The sequence below is a fragment of the Schistocerca serialis genome, chromosome 1, assembly GCF_023864345.2.
Source record: "Schistocerca serialis cubense isolate TAMUIC-IGC-003099 chromosome 1, iqSchSeri2.2, whole genome shotgun sequence".
NCBI lineage: Eukaryota > Metazoa > Arthropoda > Insecta > Orthoptera > Acrididae > Schistocerca > Schistocerca serialis.
The window spans coordinates 1,050,576,618-1,050,597,012 of NC_064638.1; the positions used below are offsets into that span (position 1 = coordinate 1,050,576,618).

The 20,395-nt window shown below is 38.1% G+C and overlaps 1 protein-coding gene across 2 annotated transcripts in view; it reads left to right on the forward strand.

The window, feature by feature from the left end:
- The window catches only part of LOC126415102 (RCC1-like G exchanging factor-like protein), a 155,710-nt gene that overhangs the window by 54,974 nt on the left and 80,341 nt on the right, over window positions 1-20,395 (forward strand). For both annotated transcript variants that reach the window (XM_050083406.1, XM_050083407.1), the window contains exon 5: window positions 19,764-20,046. In XM_050083406.1, coding sequence (XP_049939363.1) covers window positions 19,764-20,046 — 283 coding nt within the window. The remainder of the gene's footprint in view (window positions 1-19,763; window positions 20,047-20,395) is intronic.

Sequence of the window (20,395 nt, forward strand, 5' to 3'; positions counted from 1 at the left end):
TGACTGGACGCCTGTCGGGCCATTGTTGCGGTGTCTATCGCTGTGCATATTGTTATACTGTACGTTATTGTGCAGTTTTATCCTTTGTTGGGATTTAAAAAAAACGTCGTTGTTTGCTTTGTTCCATGTTCTCTACAGTACTGGTTACTGTAAATTCATTGTGTGTGCAGTTGTCTGTTTTTTCAACATGTCTGTATTCAAACGTGAACATGTAACTCTTTCACTAAATGAAAAATTTGCAGGGCTACAAAGACTAGGCGAAGGAGAATGGCACCAAAAATTGCAAAGGAACTGAATGCAGGTGTTACTACAATTAAGAATTGGAGGAAGAATCGGAAAGACATTGAATCCTATACAGTTACGATTGATGGTAAAAACACTCTGAAGAAACGCAAAACATTAAAAAAGCCTAAACTTCAACTGCTTGATAACGCATTGTGGATGTGGTTTTGTCAAGAAAGAATGAAAGGAACTCCAATATCTGGGCCAATTCTCAAAGAAAAAGAGATAGTTTTGCACAAAAAATCTGGAAGCTGAAAGTAAATTTGCTGCCAGTGAAGGCTGGATTGATTGTTGGAAAACTCGTCCTGGTGTCAGATTTGTTTCTATTTCCGGTGAAAAAGTATCTGCCGACGCTGCAGCTGCTAGCAGTTTTCTGTTAAGTTTCAATAAATTGTAGAAGAAAATGAACTGTTACTCTACCAAGTGTATAACATAGATGAGACAGGGCTGAACTTTAAAATGTTGCCAACAAAAACGCTCACAACTTCAAATGAATCCGTGGTAGGAACGAAACCTATAAAAGATAGAATAACAGTCATTTCTTGTAGCAACACAGATGGTACCCCCAAGCTCCCCTTGTTCGTCATTGGCAAATCTAAGAAGCCAAGGGCATTCAAAAATATAAACTTATCTTCCTTGCCGGTTTATTACCGAATTCAAAAACATGCTTGGATGGGCTGCAACCTTTTTAAATCCTGGTTTTTCGACGAGTCTGTGCCATCGGTCGAAAAGGACTTGAAGCAAAAAAATCTGCCTGTTAGTGCTCTACTACTGTTGGATAACGCACCATCACATCCATCTGAGGAAGATTTGGTGAAAGAGGCCATAAAAGCTCTCTTTCTGCCTCCTAATGTGACCTCACTCATCCATCCAATGGATCAGTGCATTATCGAATGGTTAAAAAGGCCATACCGCAGACAGCATATCACCTCAATCTTGGAAAAATCTGAAGGAGGTCATATTTTATTTGAGGCAATGAAATCCCTGAATATCAAAGATGCTATCTACACAATCACTGCAGCATGGAATGAACTGAAACCTGATACACTGCGGAAATCGTGGCGTAAGCTTTGGCCACAAGTTATGACTGAAAATGAGCATACCGAAGATGAGCAAAACGACGACGCACTGGAAATCGTTAAAGAGCTACAAACTTTGGAGCCAAACGTCCCTGCCAATGAAGCTGAAGAGTGGATAAACGAATATGACAAAGACTGTGACACTTTTGAAGAATTCAATGACGACCAGATTGTTGTCGCTGTTTGCCAGGAAACTCTGAATGAGGACTCGGATGGTGAAGACGAACCCCCCACCCGGATTTCACACAACGATGCCATAAAACGCTTTTGACATCGCCCTTCAATACATCGAGCAGAATCCAACTTCTTCTCCAATGGACGTTTTGTAAATAAAAAAATGGAGGTACACTGCAGATAAATCTAGAATAACATCTGCTAAACAAAAATGTATCACTGACCTTTTCTTGAAGTAATTTGTTTTCGTTTTTACTGTAAAAACAATGCATACAGTATAATCATTTCTTAGTTTGTACATACAGTAGTTTATTTCTTTGTAAAAAATTTCTTTTTATATACACTGCTATAAACATTTTTTAGTTTACAGTATATATCGTTTATACGTTATTAAGTACAGTACAGTACTGTAATATATTTGTCGTTTTTCCTTTTAAAACCAATACATATTATAGTGTGGGAAGAAGTTTTTTGGTTAATATATTGTTTAACACTGTGTAAAAAAATCTTTTTATATTACTGTAGATTCCTTTTAGTTCTCAAATCGTTTAATTTTTTTGTACTAAATGTCTTTTTATGTTTTTTGCAATAAATATTAGATTTTTCAGATAATCCGACCTTTTTTCGTTCTGACCATGGTCCCGATCCCGAAGGTGACGAATTAGTGGGGTTCTACTGTACCTCCTTTCTTGTCTATAGCCATGACTTTTGTCTAATTGGTAATTATTTTTAGTTTCACCATTGTTAGCTCTTTATTTAAGACCTTAAGGAGTTTATTTAGTTATTTCTCTGATCCTTCCCATATTACAGTGTCATCGAAAACTCTGATGCAGTGAATATGAATACCATTAATTTTTATTCTCAGTTGTCTTTTCTTTCATTGTTGTTGTTGCCTCCTTGATGAACATATTAAATAAGTAAGGTAACAGAGAGCATCCTTGTCTTACTACAATTCTGATTTTTTCTTCTTTCTTCCTATCATTAATTTCCAGTTCACTACCTTGACTTTCTTATATGTACTCAGTCAAAATTAATTTCCTGCCCTTCCAGTCAAGGTGAACTTTGTACATTGCTTTAAATAATAACTGCCAGTCAACAAAGTCAAATGCTTTTTCTAGGTCGATAAATGCTATATAAGTTTTTCTGTTTACTTCTAATCTTCTTTCCAAAATTTGACATAGTGTCAATATTACTTTTCTTGCTTCTTTCCCTCTTCTGAAGCAAAATCAGTCATTGGCTTGGTTACAATCTTTGTTCTTTCTAATTCTCTCTTTAACTGTTGACAGAAATATTTTTATGCATGTGAAAGAAGGGCTAGTGTTCTGTAATTAGTGCAGTCCTTTGCATTTGTCTCCTTCATTAATGCAATGTTTCTACTTGTTGTGAAGTCTTGTGATATGGTACCCTCTCTATAACATTTAGATACTGCAGTAAATAATTTGCTTCTGATGTTGTCGCTGCTGTCTTGTAGGAGCTCTACAGAGAAGTCATCTACACCTGTTGTTTTATTTGATTATAACCTATTCAGCACAAAGAAGGACTCTTCTTTTGTTATCAATGATCCTTCATAGTTTTAATCAATTATTTTTTCATCCTCAGTATACTCATCTGAACGTCCAGTTTCAGCACCACTGCACAAATCTTTAATATACGATTCCTATCTGTTACTTATCACTTCTGTGCCAAATATCAGTTTCCTATTTTTGTCTCTTACTATGTTACTCTTGATTCTCTCTTTTTGTTCCAGCAGCTTAATCTTGGAGAAAGCTTCATCTTATTTTCCATGTTTAAAATCGGCTTCTATTTCTTTGGGAATTTTTTCCAGAGTCTTTTCTTTTTCTGTAGATGGCACCTTGTTGTCATCATATTTTTTGTTTGTATTGATCAAGACTTTTTTCTTTTAGTCTATTTCTTTTGTCAATAAGTTCGAGCATTTCTTTGGTCACCCAAGGCTTCCTAGGCTCTAACGTTCTTATTCTTAATCTGTCTGTGACTGTATTTGTTGTATTTGACTTAGTAACATCTCAACTACTTTCTTCTCTGTTTGATGCTATTGTCACATTCTTGAATTCCTGCAGAACCTCTGCATCCTTCAGTTTATATAGTGCCCATTTCTTTGAGTATTTCAGATAGAGTTTCATAAATTTGATATGGCACTTTGCCACAACAAGTGTATAGTCATTATCTGCATTAGCACTTGGGTATCTATGATTAGATTTCACTTGGTTCCTGCACCTCAGCTTTACTATTCCATGTTCAGTCATGTATCTCCCACTATCAACAGGTGTCTTCTCTTTGGATCTTCATAACATGTGTTTATTATGCCCATCTCACATTTTTCACAAATTCTAATAATTTCTCACCTCTTGAATTCACTGTTCCCAGCTTGAACTTACTAGCACATTTTTGGTTCTTTTGTATGTCTATTGACATATTAAAAGATCCCCTAAGACTAACATTGTCTTTGGTGTTCCATTTCCATTAGTTCTTCAGTGGAGTCATATGTTTTTTTTTTTATTTTATTTCTTCATTGTTACTATTTGTCAATGGTAAGTATACTTGAGTTATTGTTATGTCCACTGGACTAGCATTTACCTTTATCATTTATACCCTATCATTCACATGGTATATGTTTATATTACAGTATGCAACCATTACTTTGTTAATACAATAGATACTCCACTGTTCCCTGACTATTGGTTCTCACTGTGAATTATTCTGAAATCTTCGTATCTAAAGTCACAATTTCCAGCCCATCTTGTCTCAGGTAGTCCTAGAATGTCCAGTTGACGCTTTTGCATAGTCTATTTAACTTTCTCCAATTTTCCAAGATTTAAGTGTATTCACACATTGCATGTGCCAATGTTAAATTTATCATTTTCTTCTTCTTCTTCTTCTTCATCATCATCATCTTCATCTTCCTGCTCCTTCTCTTCACGGATTTCATGGAATGACGAAGTGAGAAGCCTCACCACTGCTCATGCCAGACATTGGGCTTTGAAATCCATGATCAGTAAGGATACATATATTATTTTATTCTGCCTTAGTTGCTACACACAGGATATCCAGTGTATTGTTACTGTGGTAATTTCCCATTGCTTTCTACTTATTGATGCTGTTGGCCTTGGTGACTCATCTGCCTTTAGGGTTGATTTCCCATTCCAAGGGCAATGGGGTGCCCTATTTCTGTCTACTCATCTGCTCTCCAAGGAGACTGATGGCACTTTATAGAGGTTAAATCCTTGCTTCTAGGAGACATTTGGTCTCCATGTACGTTGGCTGCCTGAAGCGTTGTGAAGCTCCCCACCAATAGGAGATGTAGGTGGGGTTTTCCATTCATTGAGGATGAGATCATGAAGCATTTCTCATAGCTCTCCAGTACTTTTGATTTGAATCACATTTAATAAAAATGCTAAAGATGATGCTGAATGATTCAAATAGTGCACACTTTAGTATCTGGAGAGAAATCGCAATTTAAGTCCCACAGGGTTGAGTTTTGGATACACTAATATTTTGTATGTACTTGAGTGACCTACAATTTTACATATATCAAGCAGACAATTGGTACTCCCTTTTAATTTTAAAAAACACAATGTATTCAGGTACCTACAACATATGGAATAACCCCAACAGCTAATTTAAGCTGCTTTCTGAAGAAAAGAATCAAGTATGGTTCTCATAAGACATCTTAAAGACAACAAAATTGCAAAAAAATTACAAAAATAATCCAATTATCATAGGCAAGAAATACAGTGATGCTTTTGGATATGAACTGTCTCAAGCAAATACAGTGTTTTCTTCTTTTTGCCTGGACATATTTCGCTGAAGTTACAGCATCATCACTGTTTTCTTTTGTTTTAATTTTTGTTACCACATGCTGTAGTTTTTGTGGATTTCTGTATTTTGCGTTTAGCTATCTTTATTTCACAGTATGTGATAGCTATAATTCAAAGTACAGGAATCCATAACACGTGGTTACAAGAAAGAAAATGAAAACATCACTGATGATGCTGTAACTTCAGTAAAACATGTCTGGGTAAAAAGACGAAAACATAGTGTTTGCTCAAGGCTAGTAATATCCAAAAGCAAATTTATTGGATAGCCAACACTAACGTAAGAGTAAGCGTCAATCTGACTAATGCGGTGCTGTCTGAAGAAAAAGTGACTAAAATTGAAAAAAAATTCTTTGTGCAATATCTGAAAGAAGTAATTAAGATAACGAAATTAAACATACATTGAAGTGCCAAAGGAACTGGTGTAGATATGCGTTTTTAAGTACAGGGATATGTAAACAGGCAGAAGATGGGGCCGTGGTTGGCAGCGCCTATATAAGACAGCAAGTGTCTGGTGCAATTGTTAAATCTGTTACTGCTGCTACAATGGCAAGTTATCAAGATTTAAGTGAATTTGAACGTGGTGTTACAGTCAGCACATGAGCGATGGAGAGCAATAAAGTGGGGATTTTCCCATACGACCATTTCACGAGTGTACTGTGAAGATCAGGAATTCGGTAAAACATCAAATTTCCGACATCGCTACGGCTGGAAAAAGATCCTGCAAAAATGGGAGAAACAATGACTGAAGAGAATCGTTCAAAGTGACAGAAGTGCAACCCTTCCACAAATTGCTGCAGATTTCAAATGTTGGTGTGCAAACCATACAATGAAACATCATTGATATGGACTTTCGGAGCCGAAGGCCCACTTGTTTCTGCTTGATGACCTGCATGACACAAAGCTTTACACCTCGCCTGGGCCCATCAACACTGACGTTGGACTGTTGATGACTGGAAACATGTTGGCTGGTCAGACAAGTCTCATTTCAAATCGCATTTAGTGGATGGACGTATAAGTGTATTGAGATAACCTCAAGAATCCATGGATCTTGCATGTCAGCAGGGGACTGTTTAAGCTGGTGGAGGCATGTGCAGTTGGAGTGATATGGGACCCCTGATATGTCTAGATATGGCTCTGACAGGTGACACGTATGTAGGTATCCTGTTTGATCACCTGCATCCATTCATGTCCATTGTGCATTCCAATGGACATGGATAATTCCAGCAGGACATGGATAATTCCAGCAGGACAATGCGACTTCCCACACATCCCGAATTGCTATAGAGTGGCTCCAGGAACACCCTTCTGAGTTCTGACACTTCTGCTGGCCACCAAACTCCCCAGACATGAACATTATTGAGCATATCTGGGATGCCTTGCAATATGCTGTTCAGAAGAGATCTCCAGCCCCTCGTACTCTTACAGATTTACAGACAGCCTTGCAGGATTCATGGTGTCAGTTCCCTCCAGCACTAGTTGAGACATTAGTCAAGTTCATGCCATGTCGTGTTGCAGCACTTCTGCATGTTCACAGGAGCCCTACATGATATTAGGCAGGTGTACCAGTTTCTTTGGCTCCTCAGTGTTTGATAGCCTGCATTGATTTATGCAACAGTCTAGCACACACAGGGAAAGTCTACAATCTAATTGCTTTTTTTTCATATTGCTAATATTAATAAATAATGCATTTAGAATAACTGAAAACTAATTTTTTTAGTTCATCTATGTTAAACGCACTGCGTAGAAATATTAGGACATTTATACATTGTTGAAGCACTACATCTTGATTTGATTTGAATTGATTTGATTTTGACAGGGAAGCTACAACAGCTTTGGTCTAACCCGCCACTGCTCACACCGAAACCGAGTTTATTGTGCGGTATCTCTCCCTGTATATCTAGTAAAGCCAGCCAATGCCCTTAAATAGTGCAAGGAATCCGTTTACCACTTTTTTGTTAGACTAAATTTCTACAGGTCTAGTTGTCCCGAAAATTCTGTATCTTTTGCTCTACAGTGCCATGCATTCGAAGATTAGGTGTGATGCAGTTTCTTCACCCTCATCACAGATCCTACATTTAGGGTCTTCTTCCAATATACCCATTGTGTGTAGGTGTTTTTTTGAAATTCCCATGGCCGGTCATCAGTCGAGTTATGAGTTTAATCTCTTTCCTGTTCAATCCCAGGATTACAGAACTTCTTTTAAAACACGGCTTAGCTATCATTACCTTGCCATGTTTTTGTATATGGACCTTGGTCCAATATTCTGTGTGCTGTTTCCTAAGTCAGTTCTGTAGTTCTAGTTTGATCACAGCCTTGGTGATAGTCAGGACAGGTTCTGGTCCAATAAATGGAGTCATTGCCCCCATCTTGGCCAATCTGTTGGCTTGTTCATTGCCTGAGTGGCCAAGGACCCACACTAGGTTTACCTTATTGCTTCCGCCTAGCTCCACCAGAGCCATTTGGCATTCTCTAACGATCTTAGATCTCACTGTAGGAGCTGCCAGTGATTTCGGAGCTGCCTGGCTGTCTGAATAGATGTACGAGGGGCGTTTGAAAAGTCCGTACAGAGTCTGAGAAATGGCACCACCGGCACGTATCAAGGTCATGTTTAGTTAGTATCATCTTTGGAAAGAATGCACACCAAGTTTCAGGCATACTGGTCTATTTGTGTTTGGCATTTGTGTGAATCAAGGAAGTCGAGCGATTGTCAAAAAATAGACGAAAAAGAATTTCATGTGGTGATTAAACGTTACTTTATGAAAGGCAAAACGCCTCAGGAGACTAAAGAGAAGCTTGATAAACATTATGGTGACTCTGCACCTTCAATTAGAACAGTTTATAAGTGGTTTGAAAATTTTCGGAGTGGCTATATGGGCACAAGAGATGCTGAACGTTCTAGACGCCCTGTGGAGGTTATGACTCCAGAAATCGTTGATAAAATCCTTGATATGGTGATGGATGACAGAAGAGTTACGGTGCGTGAGATTGCTAGTGCTGTGGGCATCTCGAATGAATGGGTACATAATATTTTGCATAATTATTTGGGCATGAGAAAGCTATCCACAAGATGAGTTCCGCTGTTGCTCACACTTGACCAAAAATTGAATCGTGGGAAGTGTTGCAAGGATGGTTTGCAGCTGTTCATGGAGAATCCGCAGGACTTTAAGCATCGTTCCGTTACTGTTGATGAAACATGGATACATTACTATACTCCTGAGACCAAAGAACAATCTAAACAATGGGTTACCAAGGAAGAATCTGCACCAAAAAGGGCAAAGACCATTCCTTTGGCTGGAAAGGTTATGGCCACTGTCTTTTGGGATTCACAAGGGATAATCCTCATCAACTATCTGGAAAAGGGTAAAACTATTACAGGTGCATAATATTCATCATTATTGGACTGTTTGAAAACCAAGCTGCAAGCAAAACGCCGGCGATTGGACCGCAAAAAAGTCCTTTTCCATCATGACAATGTTCCAGCACACACCTCAGCAGTTGTGGTCGCAAAATTAATGGAAATAGGATTCAAACTCATTTCGCATCCCCCCTGTTCTCCAGACTTGGCTCCCTTGGACTACTATTAGTTCCCCAGTTTGAAGAAATGGCTGGTGGGATGAAGATTTTATTCAAACAAGGAGGTGATTGCAGCAACTAATAGCTATTTTGCAGACTTGGACAATTCCTATTATTCGGAAGGGATCAACAAATTAGAACAGCGTTGGATGAAGTGTATAAGTGTAAAAGGAGATTATGTCGAAAAATAAAAAAGGTTTACCCCAAACACGTAAGTAGTTTTTATTTTTGCACGGACTTTTCAAGCACTCCTCGTAGATGCTACAGTCCTTGTAGCATCTATGCATATTCTCCTCTACACATGCCCTGATTGCAGTAATTTCAGCTTGGAATACCGAGGCCAGTTTTCCTAGAGAGATGATGCCTTCTAGTCTTGGCTGAACCCCGTACACCCCTGCCCCAATGCCTTGGTCTGATTTTGACCCATTGGTGAACCAAACAGTGTCCCCCATATGGTGCTGAACTGTTTTTTCCCACTGCTCCCTGCTTCCAATTATTTTACTGTAAGGCTTGTTGAAGCAATTGGGAGTTATTATATAGTCGGCTGGCATTTCCCCAGCCATTCCTATATTTACCTCACTCACTACCTTATTGTGTGATTCTGGATTTCCCTGTGAGATCCAGTTTTTATCAGTTTTAAGTCTGTATGCCCCAGCTGCTGCCCCCATCTTGACCCAAAGGTGTAGTGGAGGCATATACAGCATGGGTTCTGTCCCAGAAGTTGGTTTGCTGCTAATTCCGCCTACTATGGCTAAGCAGGCCAGTCTCTGAACCTTAGCAAGCTCCTTAGCGGCAACCCGCTGTTCTGCCTTCTTCCACCACACTATGGCTCCATAGGATATCGTAGGTCTAACCACTGTGGAGTATATCCAGTGCATACCTCTGGGGCTTGGGCCCCAGTTTTCACCACAAGCCCTTCTGGTACTCACTAGAGTACCTTTCACATTGGATCAGATACCCTTAATGTGAAAGGTCCATGTTAGTTTCTCATCTAAGGTTACCCCTAGACACTACATCTTAGTCTGTATGTTTTCTTCTGTATTTTAAACACTACTATTTTCAGCAGCCTTCTTTCAGGAAAATTTGACATTCCATCTTACATTTGTCCAATGGTATTGCCAACAAGTTTCACCTTATACCAGCATCCAGAGATGTGGTGTTCCTTGAGGTTTCTTTTGAAGGTGTTCAGTTCCTTTATTCTCTTGAGGCTAGATGGTATACTGTTATAAAATAAGCTTCCTGCAATTGTAGGGTCCATGTCTGTCATTTTCAATATTTTGTGAAACAAATACTAACAAAGAGATAGAGGGGCTGGCCAGTACTTACCTCAGCTCAGTACAGCCGATAGATACACATAAAACAGAACTGAAAATTTACATTCCTAGCTTTCGGAACTTTGTTCCTTCATCAGGGAGGAGAGAGGGGAAAAAAGGGAAGAAGGGAAAGTGGATTCAGTTACTCACAACCCAGGTTATGAAGCAACAGGGAAAGGTAAACAGGGAGGGTAGCAAGGATGGAGGCATGGTTGTCAGAGGGAAGCCAAAGATATTCTACTCTAAGTACTGTGCCAGCTTCAAACCAAAGAGGGGCCTCTTTGGTTTGAAGCTGGCACAGTACTTAGAGTAGAATATCTTTGGCTTCCCTCTGACAACCATGCCTCCATCCTTGCTACCCTCCCTGTTTACCTTTCCCTGTTGCTTCATAACCTGGGTTGTGAGTAACTGAATCCACTTTCCCTTCTTCCCTTTTTTCCCCTCTCTCCTCCCTGATGAAGGAACAAAGCTCCGAAAGCTAGGAATGTAAATTTTCAGTTCTGTTTTATGTGTATCTATCGGCTGTACTGAGCTGAGGTAAGTACTGGCCAGCCCCTCTATCTCTTTGTTAGTATTTGTTTCACATCTTATATGAGATTTTCCATTAATCATTTTCAATATTTTGCCGCAGATGTAATTTTCTCTGGTTCTTGTGTTGTGGTCATGAAAGTCTGTAAAAGATGCTGTACAATTTACCATTAGAAGAAGTATTGTCTCATGTATGTATAAACTTGGTACAGTTAATATTTTAAATTCCTTGAATTTGTTTTTGCAGGATTCCTAAGGCGTTAGGATATCTATACATCTACTGGCTTTCTTTTGAAGTCTTAGGATTCTTTCTACAAGTGCATCTGCTGCACTGTCCCATATTGGGAAAAATAAGTCTTTAGTAAATTTCAAGCAAATTTTCTGTGTCCACTGTAACCACATTTTTTCATAAAAAATATATTTGTGTTATTTTGGAACAGATTCTATCATTGTGGTTTTCTCATGTCAGAAATTTGTCCACGTCTATACCCAGAAACCTGTTACAGCCCAGTACATCCCCAATACACAGAGTAAGTTACTCTGCTCTGATGGTTCTGCTTGTTTCGAAATTTGTACACACAGTTTTTTTCCTGTTGATCAATAAGTTATTTTCTGTAAAATACTGTTCTGCCATTTGCAAGTTCTCACTGGCTCTTTTTTCCACCTCCTTTACTGAGTCACTAAATGCTACTAAAGTTGTGTCATGGGCATACATGATCACTTTTTCATTTACAGCAGTGATCACTTTTTCATTTACAGCAGTGGACATATCATTTATATATAAGATAAAAAGCAGAGGTCCTAGTACTGAACCCTGAGCTACTTCATATTTTACCTGCAGAAAATCAGAGTAGACATTTCTCTCTGTATTTCCAGATTTATGTTTTATTTCAACACACTGTTGTCTGTTTTCAACAAAGGTTTTTATAATATCAGCAGCTTTCCCTCTTATGCCATCGCAGTCCAGTTTCTGTAGAAAAGTTTTATGGCAGGCACAGTGAAAAGCTTTTGAAAGGTCTAAATTTACATTTGATACTTTCTTTTGATGATTCAATGCCTCACTGATGTGTGTTGTGAAGTTTGTCACTGCAGTCTTGGTGGATCTTCCCTCTCTAAATCCATGTTGTACCTCATTTGAGATGTTATGCTTCTCTATGAAGTTTATAAATCTATCTTTAATCACTGTTTCTACTGTTTTAGACAGAACAGGCATAATCGTTATGGGCCTGTAGTTTTTGGGGTCTCCTTTATCCCCTCCTTTGAATACTGGCACAACTTTACTTATTTTTAAGCATTTCGGAAATATCATTGTTTCATTTCTAAATTTACAAGGAATGCTAGAGGCTTAGCAAGCTGGCACAGTGTTTGACCATTTTTGCTGAGATACCATCCAGACCTTTTGTATTTTTATTTTTTAGTGCCCCAATTTTCTTAAGAACTTCCAATTCATCTCTAGGGAGGAGGTATAAACTCTCAGCCACTTTTTTGGGACTTTCTATCCTTTTTGGCACTAATATGTTTTGTTGTAGAAGTTTCTCCACTATATCTAAATAGTGCTGGTTGAAAATATTGCACACTTGTTGTGCATCATTCACTTCTTTTCCTTCCCTTGTCAACACTATATTTGTATCTTTCAAGGCATGTGACTATTTTCTGTTTTCATTTATACAGTTCCAGACTGTTTTAGATACATTACAGGAAGATTGTATTTCAGATTTTTGGTGGCTGGCCTCTGCTTTTCTTATCATCCTAGTGTATGCTTTCTTTTACACTTGTAAGCCTGATGACTGACCTGACCTTTTCCTTTCTGGTATGTTTCAAAGAGTTCAATCAGTTCATCTCTTGCCTTTTTAATTTCTGCGATGAACCATTTTTTGTTTGGTTTACCCATAACAGTTCTGCATATTTTAGGACAAGCTGTACTATGTGGTTTCTTAATACACCACAGAAAGATTCCCAGCTCTTTTCTACTCTGTCCTCTCTGTACATATCATCCCACTTTTCTTTTTTTTTTTAGCAAAATTTATAACCTGCTTAGATGTGTTTGTCTAAATTCAGCCACTACATTTTCCTCAGTTTTTTTGTGAGCTCGCAGTACAGTCGTTTGTTCAAAACGATCTGCATCAACAGTATTTATAACCCGAATTATTTGTCTGTCAGTAGGTATATTTGATAGAACACGATCTATTAATGTGCTAGATGTTTGTGTATGTCTTGTTGGTGGATTTATTACATGAAACTAGAGATTGTGTGTCCTTATAATGTCTTGAAAACTTATTGTGCAGCCTCTGACTTTAAGCATTCTATTATTTAAGTCACCAGCTATTACTATGTAAGTGTATTGCTTTGTTACTTTATGCAGGAGTGCATCAATTTCCAGTAAAAATCTTTCAGTGCGTGAGCTAGGGGGTCAGTATATTCCTATTACAAGGCATTTTTCCCCCAGGAAATTTATTTGTACTGTTGATTCAAAGCAAAATTCTGTACAGTTTGTGATTTTCTGTGAAGTGCAATTCGTTACTTTGCTGTCTACACATATTGCTACTCCACCACTTTTATGTGTGGTTCTGCAGTAATACGCTACGTTTTTATATCCCATGATATTGAAGACCTTTCATTTATTCTGCTTTAAACCATGTTCAGCCATTATGAAAATGTTGGGCACTTCAGCAGCTAATAACACTCCTGCTTCCTCTGATTTGTTGGATGCATATTGAACATTTTGAAGCAGTATTTTTAAATTGAATTTCTTTGAATCTATGCTTTACTTGTTATACTGGTCTTTTTCCCTACCTATGGGTATCAAAAATTTCGGTCCTTTCGTGAGGGCTTCCTGTTCTTGGTGCTTCTTAATGTGGGTCCAGGTGCTGATGCTACTGTCAGAAGATCTGTTGCTGTGTTTGCACTGCTTTTGCTGTGGATGCTGGAAATACTACTTCCCTGGACACTAGTGTGATGGCCCCCTATTCTAAAAAAAACTTCTTGCTTGTAATATAGAGCAGTTCTTTGCTAGTTTTGTTGAACATTTCACTCAACTGAGAAACTAGCTTGGCCTTTCCTATTCTGTGTAGGTGTAGACCATGGCTTGTGTGATCATCGCAGTTCATTTCACTAAGGTCTACCAATTGTGTGTAGTTAAATTTTTCACACAATTTTTTTAACTCAGAATTATACAGTTTCATTTCTTCATTTACACACGACCATATTGGCCGATCATATCCCACTGGACCAGTTGTGTTGACAACATTTGTATTAAACAGTTTTGGCAATACGCTTTGGAAACATCACAGGGCAGTCTTGTTTTCGTTTGTATACATTTCATTTCTGCCACCAATAATAATGGTGTGATCATTGTTTTTTAGTTGGCTTGTATCTGTTGCTATATTTTCCACCACTACATCTAACTTGACAGATGGCTTTACTTTCATGAAAACTGAATGTTTTGAATGCATACCCTCATGTGGCAGGGGTAAAATACAGGGAGCGAAAGGCTATTTACAATTTGTACAGAAACCAGATGGCAGTTATAAGAGTCGAGGGACATGAAAGGGAAGCAGTGGTTGGGAAGGGAGTAAGACAGGGTTGTAGCCTCTCCCCGATGTTGTCCAATCTGTATATTGAGCAAGCAGTAAAGGAAGCAAAAGAAAAATTCGGAGTAGGTATTAAAATTCATGGAGAAGAAATAAAAACTTTGAGGTTCGCCGGTGACATTGTAATTCTGTCAGAGACAGCAAAGGACTTGGAAGAGCAGTTGAATGGAATGGACAGTGTCTTGAAAGGAGGATATAAGATGAAGATCAACAAAAGCAAAACAAGGATAATGGAATGTAGTCTAATTAGGTCGGGTGATGCTGAGGGAATTAGATTAGGAAATGAGGCACTTAAAGTAGTAAAGGAGTTTTGCTATTTGGGGAGCAAAATAACTGATGATGGTCGAAGTAGAGAGGATATAAAATGTAGGCTGGCAATGGCAAGGAAAGCGTTTCTGAAGAAGAGAAATTTGTTAACATCCAGTATTGATTTAAGTGTCAGGAAGTCATTTCTGAAAGTATTCGTATGGAGTGTAGCCATGTATGGAAGTGAAACATGGACGATAAATAGTTTGGACAAGAAGAGAATAGAAGCTTTCGAAATGTGGTGCTACAGAAGAATGCTGAAGATTAGATGGGTAGATCACATAACTAATGAGGAAGTATTGAATAGGATTGGGGAGAAGAGAAGTTTGTGGCACAACTTGACCAGAAGAAGGGATCGGTTGGTAGGACACGTTCTGAGGCATCAAGGGATCACCAATTTAGTATTGGAGGGCAGCGTGGAGGGTAAAAATCGTAGAGGGAGACCAAGAGATGAATACACTAAGCAGATTCAGAAGGATGTAGGTTGCAGTAGGTACTGGGAGATGAAAAAGCTTGCACAGGATAGAGTAGCATGGAGAGCTGCATCAAACCAGTCTCAGGACTGAAGACCACAACAACAACAACAACAACAACAACAACCCTCATGTAAGCGTCTGGTGAGGCCTTTTCCATGACTGTCAGTGTACATTTGGGTGCTTGCACAAAAACAGACACTAAGAATAGCCTCACCTATTAATACTGTAGGCTACAACATTAAAACGAAAAAAATTGACCTTCTTTATTCAGTAGTAAAGCTGTCAGCAGCTCATAAAAGAGGACATTATGGAAACACAGAAGTCTTTGATCATATGGCCCATAATACAAAATACCTGCCAGGTAGCAAAGTAAATTATCAGTCTTATCTGAAATCATTTTTTCAGGACAAGTCCTATTCAATATACAAATAATTAATTAATCATTGTTGGAATGGTTGTATGGTAGACAAAGATATTTACATTTTTGTTAAATTTGTATTTCACATATAAAATGAGTACTGGAAAAGGTTAACATGTCCATTTCATCTACATCTACATCTACATCTACATGGATACTCTGAATCACCTATATCTTTCTGTACAAGCTCTGATTTCCCTTATTTTATCATGATGATAATTTCTCCCTATGTAGGTCAGCATCAATAATGTATTTTCGCATTCGGACGAGAAAGTTGGTGATTGGAATTTCATGAGAAAATTTCTCCGCAACGAAAAACGCTTTTGTTTTAATGATGTCCATCCCAAATCCTGTATCATTTCAGTGACACACTCTCCTTTATTTCCCGATAATACAAAACATGCTGCCCTTCTTTGAACTTTTCCATGTACTCCACAATCCTGTGTGATAAGGATCCCACAACGCACAGCAGTATTCTAAAAGAGGACAGACAATTCTAGTTTAGGCGGTCTCTTTAGTAGAACTGTTACATTCCTAAGTGTCCTGCCAATAAATCACAGTCTTTGGTTAGCCTTCCACACAACATTTTCTGTGTGCTCCTTCCAGTTTAAGCTGTTTGTAATTGTAATTTAACCAAAGTTTAACAGATTCATTTTATCACTCATGTGGATGACCTGACACTTTTCATTATTTATGGTCAATTGCCAATTTTTGCATCATACATAAATCTTTTCTAAATCATTTTGCAATTTGTTTTGATCTTCTGGTGACTTGACTAGTCAATAAATGACAGCTGCTGAGATTGTCTCCTAAATCATGTGTATAGATAAGGGACAGCAAAGGGCCTAAAACACTACCTTAGAAAACACCAGAAAACACTTCTGTTTTACACAATGACTTGCCATCAATTGCTACAAACTGTGACCTCTCTGACAAGAAATCAAGAATCCAGTCACATAACTGGGACAATATTCAATAGGCACGCAGTTTCACTAGAAGCCGCTTGTGTGGTGCAATGTCAAAAGCCTTTCAGAAATCCAGAAATACGGGGTCAATTAGAAATCCTTTGTCAATATCACTCAACACTTCATGTGAGTAAAGAGCTAGCTGTGTTTCACAAGAACAGCGTTTCCTAAATCCGTGTTGACTGTGTGTCAATAGACTGATTTCTTTGTGGTAATTCATAATTTTTCGAACACAATATATGTTCCAAAATCCTGCTGCATATCGATGTTAATGTTATGGGCCTGTGATTTAGCAGATTACTCCTACTACCTTTCTTGAATATTCATGTGACCTGTGCCCTGTGCAACTGTCCAGTCTTTGGGTTTGGATCTTTTGTTGAGCGAACAGTTGTATATGATTGTTAAGTATGGAGCTCTTGCATCAGTATACTCTGAAAGGAACCTACTTGTATACAGTTTGGACCAGAAGACTTGCTTTCATTATGTGATTTAAATTGCTTCACTACTCTGAGGATATCTACATCTACGTTACTCATGTTGGTAGCCGTTCTTAATTTGAATTCCGGAATATTTGCTTCGTCTTCTTTTGTGAAGGCATTTCGGAAATCTGTGTGTACTATGTCTGCTTTGGCAGCATTGTCTTCAATAGTATCTCCATTGCTGTCATGCAGAGAAGGCCTTGATTGTCTCTCACCATTTGCATACTTCACATATGACCAGGATCTCTTTGGATTTTCTGCCAGGTTTCGAGACAAAGTTTCATTGTGGAAACTATTATAAGCATCTCGCATTGAAGTCTGCTCTAAATATCGAACTTCTGTGAAAGATCGCGAAACTTGGAGATTTTGCGTCTGTTTAAATTTGGCATGTTTTTTTCATTGTTTCTGCAACAATGTTCTGACCTAATTTGTGTGCCAAGGAGGATCAATTCTGTCACTTGTTAATTTATTTGGTATAAATCTCTCAACTGCTGCCGATACTACTACTTTGAATTAAAGCCACATCTGTTCTGCACTTACATTATTAATTTGGAAGGAGTGGAGATTGTCTCTCAGGAAGGAGTCAAGTGGATTTTTCTCTGCGTTTTTGAATATGTATATTTTTCATTTATTTTTGGAGTATTTGGGGATTACAATATCCAATCCCAGTACGACAACCCTATGTTCACCCATCCCTTGAATGTAATACTTTCAAGATAAAGTCTTCTGTCTACTCTCAGTCTTAATATCATCACACCAACAGCTTGTACCCCCCGTCAGCTTGAAACTGTATGTACATCAACTATTGGTGCAAATTGTTCATCCATCTGCATATTTTAAAGCATTAATCAATGTATTACCCCAACCTTTAGGCAGTTATTACATGTAACACAAATAATCTAAAGACCCCCTGCTTTGTAAAGTTTGCTCTCATACAATCACTCCTTCCACCCTCCCCCTCTCTCACCCCTCTCCTTTTCTCTTTCTCTTCCTCTCCCTCTGCCTCCAGCCTATCTGTGAATCTGTGAATCCCAACCAAAATGGTTAATTGTATATAATTTTACCAATGTAGCCAACGTAATTATTGTACGTATGACTATGAAATTTAAGCTATATTACCTTGTCAAAATTGGATTTATATACTACCTGAATTATTTATTCCAATGCATGCATTCGACACCTCAAACAAACATCTCAAAAATCCTATAAAAACTTTATTCTGTAATAATGTTGTTACGGTGTATATTCTTTGTACTTTGTGATAATGTTTTCTCTTCTGCTATATGATCCTTGCACCTAATAGTTTTCAGACACCATATTTGTTTAAAAAATATGACAGTATACATGTGATGTGTACAACAATGAAAGGAACCTGTGACCATTGTAGGTACTCTGTTTTACTTATTTCATTTTTACTGTTAGATATACATATAGTTTTTTGTCAAAAGAAACCCAAAACCATGTTCTGAAATAGTGTTTTGTTTCTCCACTAGACAGTGCCACAATTCCTCCAAAAAATCATAACACAAAACACACACACGCACACACACACACACACACACACACACACACACACACACACACACACACACACACACACACATACAAATGTCATATTAAGAGGTTTAAATCTTTGAAACGTGTTGTGGAGATAAATAAACAGCATCTGGTAACAGTAAACTTGTTGTTTCTTTTAATGTCAATAACAGTCACAGTAAAACCTAACCAAAAATGTTCACATTGAAAAAAAAGAAACAGAGTGTTAGTCAAAAAGCACTTTATTACTGTGAAATGATATAAAAAATTATTGAGATAGCTCACAGAATCGGTAGATGTGTCATTTTATAGCGACCAGTCTCAGGTTTGATTCACATAGTGCATCAGTACCCCATTCCTCACTAGGAGCACCAGTATAGCACACAGTTAAAATGGCTACTTTCATTGGTGAGAAGTATGCTTGCTGTATGTTTTTATTTCATGAAGTGAACTGTACATCAACTGTTCAGTGTAAATTTCACACAGGATATGCTAAAGAACCTCCAAGCAAGCCTACAATTGACTCTTGGCACAAGTGTTTTGATGGAGTATACTAAATAAGTGATCTTTAGACTCTTGTTTCTTTCCAGCATGCAGTAGTTCACTTATCTAGCTCCAGACATCCACATGTAGACCATACCATGTATGACTAAATGACTGAATTGCACTTATGTGCTCAGCATCAAGAAACTGGTTACTAAATGTCTTTTCATGCTACTTGAAGTATGTCACAGTCTTAACTCTAGTTTGAGAAGCGTTGCTAGCAATTTGAACGGTGTGATCTTTGATTTTGTTCATCTTTGTTGCACTGTAACAGTACTTTTCCAAAGGGACATTGAAATCTTAGCCCGTTTCCCTCTTTGTTATAGAAGAAACAAAAGGTTATGGAAGAGCAGATGGAAGAGTAAGAGGAAGGTGAGGAGAAGAAGGTTTGTTCTAAACTGTCATGAAGTGCAATCTGCCTGATTAATTTTCACTGTCTCTAAAAGTGTCTTCGTTAGTGATTTTTTCCTTCATGTGCCTTCTGCTTATTGGTATTTCTGTTCACTTGTGTGTGTATCTTCATGTTATTTCAGAGTATACCCAGCAGCATTTTATTGTGTATGTGTGAAGGTGAATTGTGTTTTGCTATCTGTTGTCACTTTAAGAGTGCACTCAATACAAACTTTATCCTTTTTTAGTACATTGTTGTCAATATTTGTTTCAAGGGTACCATGCACCACGTAGGGATCATCCCCTGGGGCTTGTATTAGCACCTGCCCCTGTGGAGTTGCCAGTGCACAGTCGAGTGAAGAAAGTTGCTGCTGGGCGTGCACATCTTATTGTATTATCAGAGAGAGAAGGAGCTTTTACTCTTGGCAATAATGCTTATGGACAGTGTGGCAGGAGGATAATTGAAGATGAGAAGTACTCTGGGAGCCAGACAGTCCATTGTATTCCTTCCCTTGATGGAGCTGTGATTGAAAAGGTCTTTTGTGGACAAGATCACAGGTGAATAAATAATGTCAGAAACAATGCATCAATGTACCATTTTGTGGCCAGTCTTTCCTGCATGCCATGTTCTATTTTGATCTTGAATCATGCTTTTCAAACAGTCTGGTCATTTTGCATTACATTTTCAATTAATTTACTATCATTATGCTCACTTGTTCTTTTCATTTATCTGCAGTTCTAGTTGACAGCATGTCAATGAATTTATGCTGTATGTAATGTTTTGTAGAACATTGTGGTTCCCTCTTTTGCTCATTTAATTATTGTTTGATTCAAGAGAGCATGTACGAGGACCATCATCCCTAGTGTAGATAACATTCTTTAACCACTCTTTAACCATTGACAGACA